At 47.9% G+C, this 11,628-nt stretch overlaps 1 protein-coding gene across 1 annotated transcript; it reads right to left on the reverse strand.

The window, feature by feature from the left end:
* Window positions 1-2,678: 2,678 nt before the first annotated feature.
* timm22 (translocase of inner mitochondrial membrane 22 homolog (yeast)) lies at window positions 2,679-11,628 on the reverse strand. Its single transcript, XM_078548352.1, has 4 exons — window positions 11,354-11,628; window positions 7,680-7,876; window positions 3,172-3,244; window positions 2,679-3,083 (listed from the first exon to the last, which is right to left on the reverse strand). The coding sequence occupies exons 1-4, from the start codon at window positions 11,580-11,582 to the stop codon at window positions 3,007-3,009; spliced, it is 576 nt and encodes a 191-aa protein (XP_078404478.1). The 5' UTR covers window positions 11,583-11,628; the 3' UTR covers window positions 2,679-3,006.

Here is an 11,628-nt window from a genome sequence, read left to right on the forward strand (position 1 = left end):
CTACTGTATCAGAATGGTTTTTAATACATATTTTAAGTTAGATCTCTGTGATAGGGTAATTTCCTTTCTTTTATCATTCATAGGTAATATTTGTATGGACAATAGAGTTAATTGAATTGAATTGAAAGCCAGCATGGATTTGTTAAGAGCAAATTGTGTTTAACCAACTTCCTATTATTTTGAAGAGGTAACACTGATGTTGATAAGGTAATGCTGTAGGTGTGGTGTACATGGACTTTCAAAAGGCATCAGATAAAGTACCACACAACAGACTTGTGAACAAGTTGTAGCTTATGGAATAAAAGGGACAGTAGCAACATGGATACAAAGTTAGTTAAGTGACAGGCAACAGAGAATAGCGGTTAATGGTCGCTTTTCAGACCGGATAGCGGAGTTCCTCAGGGATTGGTGTCCACTGCTTTTCCTGATATATATTAATGACCTAGACCTTGGTGTACAGGGCACAATTTCAAAATTTGCAGACAATACAAACCTTGGAAGCATTGTGAACTGAGAGGAGGATAGTGTAGAACATCAAAAGGACATGAACAGGTTGATGGAACGGGCAGACAAGTGGCATATGTCTTAAAAAAATTCTTTCACAAGATGTGGGTGTCGCTGGCTAGAGCAGCAGTTGCTGCCCATCCCTAATTGCCCTTGAGAAGGTGGTGATGAGCCAACTTTTTGAACCACTGCTGTCCATACGGTGTAAGTACACCTACAATGTTGTTAATGCAGAGAAGTGTGAAATGATTCATTTTGGTAGAAACAATGCAGACAATATAAAACACAGTTTTATATTAAAACTAAAGCGTGTGCAGGAGGAGAATTGTTCTTTCAAGGAACTAGCACAGATGTGACAAGCTAAATGGCCTCCTCCTGTGCTGGAACCATTCTGTGATTCTTTAGTTATACAGTGAGTGATCCTTACCCTGAATAAACATGACTCTGTACAGTTAACACAGTGAGTGATCCTTACAAAATGTAAAAACTGATAGCAAAAGCTTCTACAAGTATGTAAAAGGAAAGAGAGTAGCTAAAGTGAATGTTGGTCCCTTGGAGGATGAGACTGGGGAGTTAATAGTGGGGAATGCAGAAATGGCAGACGCTTAATCAATATTTTGCCTCAGTTTTCATGGTGGAGGACAGTAGTACCACCCCAATAGTAACAGGTAATGCAGAGGATATAGAGGAGGAACTTAGAACAACCACCATCACTAGAGAAAAAGTACTGAGCAAACTATTGGGATTAAAGGGTGACAAGTCCCCAGAACCTGATGGCCTACATCCCAGGGTCTTAAAGGAAGTGGCAGCGGAGATAGTGGATGTATTGGTAGTAATATTCCATTTTGGTCAGAAGAATAAAAAGGCGACTTATTATTTAAATGGAGAGAAACTTCACAATGCTTCAGTGCAGAGGGATCTGGGTGTCCTCGTGCATGAATCGCTGAAAGCTAGTATGCAGGTACAGCAGGTAATAAGGAAGGCAAATGGAATTTTGGCATTTATTGCTAAAGGAATAGAGTATAAAAATAGGGAAGTGTTGTTGCAACTGTACAAAGCATTGGTGAGACCGCACCTGGAGTACTGTGCAGTTTTGGTCCCCTTACTTGAGGAAGGATGTAATTGCATTGGAGGCGGTTCAGAGGAGGTTCACTAGATTGATTCCAGAGATGCGGGGCTTGTCTTATGAGGAGAGATTGAGCAGTTTAGGCCTATACTCGCTAGAGTTTAGAAGGATGAGAGGAGATCTAATTGAGGTATATAAGATGCTAAAGGGGATAGACAAAGTAGATGTGGAGTGGATGTTTCCCCTTGTGGGGCATTCTAGAACAAGGGGCCATAGTTTTAGGCTAAGGGGTGGTAGATTTAAATCAGAGATGAGGAGGAACTACTTTTCCCAAAGGTTCATGAATCTGTGGAATTCTCTACCTCAGAGTGCAGTGGATGCCGGGACGCTGAATAAATTTAAGGGGGAGATAGACAGATTTTTAATTAGTAACGGGTTGAAAGATTATGGGGAGAGGGTGGGAAATTGAAGTTGCGGCCGAAGTTTGATCAGCCATGATCGTATTGAATGGCGGGGCAGGCTCGAGGGGCTGAATCGCCTACTCCTGCTCCTAGTTCTTATGTTCTTACTCTGAATAAACAGTGATTCTGTAGTTACACAGTGAGTGATCCTCGCCCTGAATAAACAGTGACTCTGTACAGTTACAGAGTGAGTGATCTTTACCCTGCTGCACAAAGTGACTCTGTACAGTTACACAGTGTGATCCTTTTCCTGAATAAACAGTGACTCTGTACAGTTACAGTGAGTGACCCTTACCCTGAATAAACAGTGACTCTGTAGTTACACAGTGAGTGACCCTTACCCTGCTGAATAAACAGTGACTTTGTACAGTTACACAGTAAGTGACCCTTACCTTGAATAAACAGTGACTCCGAACAGTTACACAGTGACCCTTACCTTGAATAAACAGTGACTCTGTACAGTTACAGTGAGTGACCCTTACCCTGAATAAACAGTGACTCTATACAGTTAGTGAGTGACCCTTACCCTGAATAAACAGTGACTCTATACAGTTACAGTGAGTGATCCTTACCCTGAATAAAGTGATTCTGTACAGTTACAGTGAGTGACCCTTACCCTGCTGAATAAACAGTGACTCTGTACAGTACACAGTATAATATATTTTATTAAACACCATTCAGTTGATAAATTATTTACAATATAGGACAGACCAAGAGATGAAAATCCAAACCCCTTTTCCTGTGATTCAAGTTCTTTGTTCAGTCCTGTCACTTAATTTCAATAATTGTGTTAGGTTTGCAGCATGGCTGTGTGATACGTGTCAGGTGGAAATGGCTGCAGCCTCATTCCGTTTGTTCGCACTTACAGCTCATGTGCTCACTATACACGAGTCCATTCCAGCTCACTCATTGTGGACGGGGATGTGACAGCCTATAGTTCCATCCCACTTGCAGCAAGGTAGCTCTGAATTCACATCATCTCAAGTAGTAATCGATGACTGCAGAAAAGGCTGCAAACCCACCACACCCAATGGCTCCTGCCTTTAGACCAGCTGCAGAGGGGGAGAAAAGAGGTTAGAAACATCGACACAAAAGCTGATGTTCTAAATCCAGGCACTCGAGGAAGATCCTGTCACTTACCCCGGAAACCGATTGCTCCTCCTGTCACACAGCCACTGAGCACACTGTTCTTCCAATCTGACTTCCCACGGTACTTTGAAATATCAAAGAAAAAGGGTCACACAAATTTAAACTCCAGCCATGTCTCTTGACTTCTCTCCCATTTACAGAAACACAAAAGAGTTACACACAGCAACAGACCATTTGCTTCTGCCCGTCTATGTTGGCCTTTAGCCTCCACACAAACAAATACTCCTAATCCACAGGCATAGAGTCATTACAGCATGGAAGGAGACCATTCAGTCCATTGAATCCATGCTGGCCCATCTGTAGAGCAGGACAGTCAGTCCCATTTCTCTGCTCTATCCCAATAGCCCTGCAAGTTATTTCCTCCAAACCTATCCAATTTCCCTTCAACATTATTTACCATCCCTGCTTCCACCACCCTCCTAGACAGAAAGTTCCAGGTCATTACCACTCACTGCATAAAGATGTTCATCCCCACATCTCTTACCCAAAACTTTAAATCCATGTCCTCTAGTCCTTGTAGCATCAGCTAATGGGAATGGTTTTTCCTTGTCTCCCTTATCTAAACCTGTCAATCTAGTACACCACTATCAAATCTCCCCTCAATCTCTTTTGCTCCGAGGAGGACAACCCCAGCTTCTCCAACCCTAACCTTGTGGCTAAAAGCACTCACCCCGGAACCATTCTGGTAAATCTCCTCTGCACCCTCTCAAGGACCCTCACATCCTTCCTAAAGTGTGGAGAGCAGAACTGGACTCAATATTTTAGTTGTGGCCTAACCATGCATGTGGCTTTATAAAGGTTCAGCATAATTTCCCTGCTTTTGTACTCAATGCTTCTTTTTTTTGAAGATCAGGATCCCATAAACTTTGCTAACCGCTCTCTTAATACGTCCTGCCACCTTCAAAGATCGATACACATGCACTCCAAGGACCCTCTGTCCCTGCACATGCTTTAGAACTTTGCCATCAAGTCTATATTGCCTCTCCCTATCCCTTCTGCCAAAATGCATCACCTCACACTTCTCTGTATTAAATTCCATCTGCCACTTGTCTGCCCATTCTGCTAGTCTATCCATGTCCTATTGCAGTCGATTGCTATCATTCTCGCTGTTTGCCACTCCCCAAGTTTTGAATCGTTGGCAAATTTTGAAATTTTACTCTGTATTCCAATATCCAAGTTATTTACATATATCAAAAAAATCAGTGGATCCAGCACCAGCCCTGGGGAACCCCACTGTCTACTGTCCTCCAGTCTGAAAAACAACTGTTTACGAGTTGCTGTTTTCTGTCCTTAAGCATTTTTTTAAAAATCCAAACTGGTCGTCCTATTGCATGAGCCTCAATATTGTTAACCGCTTTTTTTTATGTGGTACCTTGTCAAACACTTTCTTAAAATCCATATAGACAACATCCACAGTATTCCCTTCATCAACCTTCTCTGGTACTTCACCAAAAATTCAATCAAATCAATAGAACATCAAGAATTAGAGGGCACAGATTCAAAATAATTGGCAAAAGGAGTAAATGTGATGTGAGGAAAATTTTTTAGAACAAACTTCCTGAGAGGGTGGTGGAGGCAGGTTTGATCAAGGTATTCAAAAGGGAATTGGATTGCTACCTGAAAAGAGAGAATGTGCAAGGTTACGGGCTAAGGCAGGGGAGTGGGACTAGGTGGAATGCTCTTTCAGAGAACCAGCGCAGACTCGATGGGCCGAATGGCCTCCTTCTGCACAGTAAAGATACTGTGATAAATTAGTCAAGCACAATCTGCCTTGTACAAATTCCTGCTGGCCCCTCCTTAATTAACCCAAACCTCTCCAAATGCCTTGATCCCATATCTCTTCATCCACCTCTCCAATCCAATGAATGTGGACATAGTTTGTACCTCTAGCACTATCCCTGGAAATGAATCCCACAACCTCACAACTCTCTGAATAAAGAGGTTTCTCCTGCCCTTGGTCCTAAATCTCTTAAATTTAATCTTTTAAGTCTGGCACCTTGATCTTGACTCTCAATTACTGGAAACCACCTGCTTTCATCTACCCAGTTTTATCCACTCAATTTTAAAAGCTCGATTCATATTCCATGAACGATAGAGGATCTAGAAAAAGCTTTCTTTCAATTCTATCTTTTCAAATCATATTTGTTGGAAAGAAGGCCAGCGATAGGTGGGGGCAAAGGAGAGATTGATGAAGATGTCATGAACGAAAAGACAAAGGGAGTGTGAATGGTAGTGGTAAGGACTAAAGAAGGTGCTGACAGTGGCATAAAGGTAACAAAGCAGGTGGTGATAATAGCAGGACAAGGGTAAGCACTCTGAAAAGAACAATATGCACAGGTAACAGGTGGCCCTTGTGGAGATGGGGTGGGGAGAGGGGGCGGTGGTTGAGAGGGGGATAAAAAAGGGGGGAAAAAACAATGAATAAATTAACAAAAATTTTTAAAAAGTGGATAAAAAATAAAAATGAATTTTGATAAAAAAGGACAAAAAAAGGGTGAAGATAGAGGAGAGAGGTCATGATCTGAAGTTGTTGAATTCAATGTTAAGTCCAGAAGGCTGTAAAATGCCTAATCGGAAGATGAGGTGCTGTTCCTCCGGTTTGCGTTGGGCTTCACTGGAACATTTCAGCAGGCCAAGGACGGACATGTGGGCATGAGAGCAGGATGGGGTGTTGAAATGGCAAGCGACAGGAAGGTCTGGGTCATGCTTGTGGACAGACCGAACCTGTTCTGCAAAGCGGTCACCCAGTCTGCGTTTGGTCTCTCCAATGTAGAGGAGACCACATTGGGAGCAGCGAATGCAGTAGACTAAATTGAGGGAGGCGCAAGTGAAGCGCTGCTTCACTGTTTTAGACAGTGGCATCATCGGAACAGATACGACAGAGGTGAAGGAACTGAGAGAATGGGATAGAGTCATTACAGGAAGCGGGGTGTGAGGAGCTGTAGTCGAAGTAGCTGTGGGAGTCGGTAAGCTTGTAATAAATATTGGTGGACAGTCACCAGAAATGAAGACAGAGAGGTCAAAGAAGGGAAGTGTCTGTGATGGACCATGTGAAGGTGAGAGAGGGGTGGAAATTGGAAGCAAAATTGATACATTTTTCCAGGTCCAGACAAGGGCATGAAGCGGCACCGAAACAGTCAATGATGTACTGGAGAGAGAGTTGTGGGAGGGGGCCCGAGTAGGACTGGAACAAGGAATATTCCACATACCCCATAAAGAGACAGGCATGACTGGAGCCCATGCGGGTATAACATAGTCACACCTTTTATTTGGAGGAAGTGAGACAAGCTTGAGGAGAAACTGTTCAGTGTGAGAACAAGTTCAGCCAGACGGAGGAGAATGGTGGTGGATGGGGATTGTTTGGGCCTCTGTTCGAGGAAGAAGCGGAGAGCCCTCAGACCATCCCGGTGGGGGATGGAGGTGTAGAGGGATTGGACATCCATAGTGAAGAGGAGCCAATTAGGGCCAGGGAACTGGAAATTGTTGATATGATGTAGGGCATCAAAGGAATCACAGATGTAGGTGGGAAGACACTGGACAAAGGGAAAGAGAGCAGAGTCAAGATAGGAAGAAATGAGTTCCATGAGGCAGGGGGAGGTAGGAGGAAGTGTCTAAGAGTTGGCTCTCAGCCTCTGCGAGGTAGAGGTCAGTACGCCAGACAACAACAGCACCACCCTTGTTGGTGGGTTTGATAACAAAGTCAGGTTTGGACCTGAGAGAACGGAGTGCGGCAAGTCAGAAGGAGACAGGTTAGAGTGGGTTAGAGGGGCAGAGAAATTAAGATGGCCGATGTCACGCCCACAGTTCTCAATGAAAAGATCAAGAGCAGGTAAGAGGCCAGAGGGAGGGATCCAGGTGGAGGGAGAATATTGGAGGCGGGTGAAAGGATCTGTTGAACAGGGGGCTCTCCTGCCCAAAGAAGTGAGCGCAGAGACGAAGGCGGCGGAAGAAGAGTTCAGCATCGTGCCGAGCCTGAAATTCATTGAGGTGAGGGCGTAAGGGTATGAAACTGAGTCCTTTGCGGAGTACTGAATATTCACTATCAGCACCTTCTTTAGCCCTTACCACTACTATTAACACTCCCTTTGTCCTTCTGTTCATGGCATCATTGTCAATCTCTCCTTAGCCCCACCTATCACTGGCCTTCAATCCAGCTTCACCTGTTCCAACACCTCCCCCGCACCCCCCCCCCCCCACCCCCGAAACAGTATAAATTTCATCACATTTCTACTTCTCTTTAGCCCTGAAGAGTCATACAGACTCGAAACGTTAACTCTGTTTCTCTCTCCACAGATGCTATCAGACCTGCTGAGTTTTTCCAGCATTTTCTGTTTTTGTTTCAGATTTCCAGCATCCGCAGTATTTTGCTTTTATTTTACATCAGTATTTGTTGCTTTATTAATCTCTGAAGCACCTTGGGACGTTTAGGTGCTATCTAAATGCAAGTTGTTGTTGCTATGTCACAACTAACTAACCGAGTGGATGGAAAGCAGACCCACCGATTCAATGATGCATTCTGTACAAGAAAACATGGCACCGACAATAGCAAAGTTCTTTGCGTACGACATTCCACGCTGGCCCATGTCTTTCAGAACTTCCTTGGCTGTTGGTGTCCGCAAAGGATCCTTTGGATCGAAGCCAACATTGGTATCAATACCAGCTGTGAAGATACCAAATGCCCCGCCTAGCACGAAGCCTAAGAGGGAGAGATAACAGAGTTCAGAGAGAGAATGCCAACAGTCAGTCAGTCTCGAACAGACCTCAGAGTCCTGACACCAGCGCTGGGCCTATTGAGATTAGAATCATGAGGGCAGCATAGGCAACACCTTTACAGATCTATTATCTGTGGTGATGTAGGCTGAGTCCTAGACTCTGTCACAACCCTTTCCTTTTCCTTCAAAATAGCCAGGGATTCTCCAGTCACCTTTCATTAAGCTATCTCCTGCACTGTGCTTCACTACCTCTCCTCACTGTGCTGAGTCTGGTGAGGGTACTTGCAACATTTTCAAATGTGGAGAGTATCATAACACAACATCTCGTTTCCTCCATAATATCCACAGAGGGGTGGAACTATGGCTGATATCTCCATTCTCTTTGTCCAAGGCACTGATACCCAAATATCACTTATGAATAACAGAGTATAGGCCGAGATCAAACTCAGGTTTTCAGTCTGGCTAGTTAAAGCATCCTTGGTATGGCACAGCCGATGGTGAATGCTGAGTTGTTCAAACTCCAAAGGGAAACTTGAAACAACTACCACAACTTGTTTTGCAATTTGTATAAATTTCCAGATGCGTGCCTTGAATTCAGTAGTATTAAGACCACCAAGTCATTTAGGTTTTCTACAAAACTAGATTAAACATTTATTGATAAGAGACATGACTTTAAGCACATACATAGATCTCCAAATTACTACTATGATAACTTCTAAATCCCCTATTTAATCTGACTCCCAGTTACACTTTCATTATGGCAACAGTAAGAAACAGATTTTAAAAGACCCAAGCAAGGTGACACACAATACCCTGAACCAGTCAAATTCAAAGTGAGTTTTCTTAACTTCAATCCTTTGAAAACAGCAGCTTGAGGCATAGAGGCTGAAGGCTTTTCACACTTGTTACATCTTAAAAATGCCTACCCTTACACACAGCCGTCACTCTTTTATACATATTTTCCACTTTGAATGCAAATTCCCATTGTTTCACTATGTTTTTGGACTTTATCTTTCTGATAATAAAAATCTCTCATAGTACTAAGTTTTACCAGTAATCTTTGGGAAAAATAAACACACTGTTTGTAAACTTCACCTGGCTAGGTGACACAATTCACTCTGTCTTTTGAAAACAATCTAGTCTGGTTTATTTAAAAATGTAAATGTTCCTTTGACAACAATGTTTACCTACTTAACATTTCAGACCTAGCTCATCTTCTACCACATCAAAGCCTTCTGACCAGCAGCCTTTAATCCAATTAAGTCTCACACACATAGACACACAGATACCACCATTTTACAATAAATTCCAATAACATTATGAGAATTATTGTATCTTCCTGACAATCCTGTACTAACCAGACACACTCGTTCTCCTGTATAACATGATTCTGTTACATGATTTGCTCTCATTCATTTATAATATTCTGAAAAATGAACAGTTAAAATAATCCAAACTCTCAGGCCAGCAACCCCCAGCACCGCAATTAGATAATTTCTGAATGAAATCCAAATTGGGACGCTCACCGGCTTTCACTTCCTGACTCCTCACCACTGCCTGAGCCTTCGCCAGTTCAGCCCCCTCAACCACGCCCCCCCCGCCCCCGCCGGTGCCTCATACCCATCTTCTGACCCCTCAACCCTCCCCTTGACCCGTCGCCTCTCTGTCTGACCCCTCACCACCCCCCTGACCCGTCGCCTCTCTGTCTGACCCCTCACCACCCCCCTGACCCGTCGCCTCTCTGTCTGACCCCTCACCACCCCCCTGACCCGTCGCCTCTCTGTCTGACCCCTCACCACCCCCCTGACCCGTCGCCTCTCTGTCTGACCCCTCACCACCCCCCTGACCCGTCGCCTCTCTGTCTGACCCCTCACCACCCCCCTGACCCGTCGCCTCTCTGTCTGACCCCTCACCACCCCCCTGACCCGTCGCCTCTCTGTCTGACCCCTCACCACCCCCCTGACCCGTCGCCTCTCTGTCTGACCCCTCACCACCCCCCTGACCCGTCGCCTCTCTGTCTGACCCCTCACCACCCCCCTGACCCGTCGCCTCTCTGTCTGACCCCTCACCACCCCCCTGACCCGTCGCCTCTCTGTCTGACCCCTCACCACCCCCCTGACCCGTCGCCTCTCTGTCTGACCCCTCACCACCCCCCTGACCCGTCGCCTCTCTGTCTGACCCCTCACCACCCCCCTGACCCGTCGCCTCTCTGTCTGACCCCTCACCACCCCCCTGACCCGTCGCCTCTCTGTCTGACCCCTCACCACCCCCCTGACCCGTCGCCTCTCTGTCTGACCCCTCACCACCCCCCTGACCCGTCGCCTCTCTGTCTGACCCCTCACCACCCCCCTGACCCGTCGCCTCTCTGTCTGACCCCTCACCACCCCCCTGACCCGTCGCCTCTCTGTCTGACCCCTCACCACCCCCCTGACCCGTCGCCTCTCTGTCTGACCCCTCACCACCCCCCTGACCCGTCGCCTCTCTGTCTGACCCCTCACCACCCCCCTGACCCGTCGCCTCTCTGTCTGACCCCTCACCACCCCCCTGACCCGTCGCCTCTCTGTCTGACCCCTCACCACCCCCCTGACCCGTCGCCTCTCTGTCTGACCCCTCACCACCCCCCTGACCCGTCGCCTCTCTGTCTGACCCCTCACCACCCCCCTGACCCGTCGCCTCTCTGTCTGACCCCTCACCACCCCCCTGACCCGTCGCCTCTCTGTCTGACCCCTCACCACCCCCCTGACCCGTCGCCTCTCTGTCTGACCCCTCACCACCCCCCTGACCCGTCGCCTCTCTGTCTGACCCCTCACCACCCCCCTGACCCGTCGCCTCTCTGTCTGACCCCTCACCCACCCCGCCTCTCTGTCTGACCCCTCACCCACCCCGCCTCTCTGTCTGACCCCTCACCCACCCCGCCTCTCTGTCTGACCCCTCACCCACCCCGCCTCTCTGTCTGACCTCTCACCCACCCCGCCTCTGTCTGACCCCTCACCCACCCCGCCTCTCTGTCTGACCCCTCACCCACCCCGCCTCTCTGTCTGACCCCTCACCCACCCCGCCTCTCTGTCTGACCCCTCACCCACCCCGCCTCTCTGTCTGACCCCTCACCCACCCCGCCTCTCTGTCTGACCCCTCACCCACCCCGCCTCTCTGTCTGACCCCTCACCCACCCCGCCTCTCTGTCTGACCCCTCACCCACCCCGCCTCTCTGTCTGACCCCTCACCCACCCCGCCTCTCTGTCTGACCCCTCACCCACCCCACCTCTGACCCCTCACCCACCCCACCTCTGACCCCTCACCCACCCCACCTCTGACCCCTCACCCACCCCACCTCTGACCCCTCACCCACCCCACCTCTGACCCCTCACCCACCCCACCTCTGACCCGTCACCTGTCTGACCCCTCACCCACCCACCCCACCTCTGACCCCTCACCCACCCACCCCACCTCTGACCCCTCACCTCCCACACAGGCCAGTGTCGCCTTGAACCCGCAGCTCTCCATCGCCCGCTCCACCATTTTCTGCTCCTCTGATTTAACAGGTGCGGGGAATGCTCCGAGCGCGGTGGGGCTCAGGGGGCGCGGCTGTCGGTGCTCCCCCACCAGGTGCTGCAGGAGCTGGGAGTAAATGAGGCCGGAATCGGGATCGGACCGCGGAGAAGCGGCGCCGGCACCGCGAGGAGCCGCCATCACTGCGTCATTACATCAGCGCATGCGTCACCGCGCCTGACCCCAC

The sequence above is a fragment of the Cetorhinus maximus genome, chromosome 9 (genome assembly GCF_964194155.1).
Source record: "Cetorhinus maximus chromosome 9, sCetMax3.hap1.1, whole genome shotgun sequence".
In the NCBI taxonomy this organism is placed as follows: domain Eukaryota; kingdom Metazoa; phylum Chordata; class Chondrichthyes; order Lamniformes; family Cetorhinidae; genus Cetorhinus; species Cetorhinus maximus.

Coding starts and splice junctions, on each gene's coding strand:
- timm22 (XM_078548352.1), bottom strand. CDS start 11,582: ATGGCGGCTCCTCGCGGTGCCGGCGCCGCTTCTCCGCGGTCCGATCCC. Junction 3,245..7,679: donor CAGAATGCATCATTGAATCG/GTGGGTCTGCTT, acceptor GATATTTCAAAG/TACCGTGGGAAGTCAGATTG. Junction 3,084..3,171: donor AGGAGCAATCGGTTTCCGGG/GTAAGTGACAGG, acceptor CCCCCTCTGCAG/CTGGTCTAAAGGCAGGAGCC.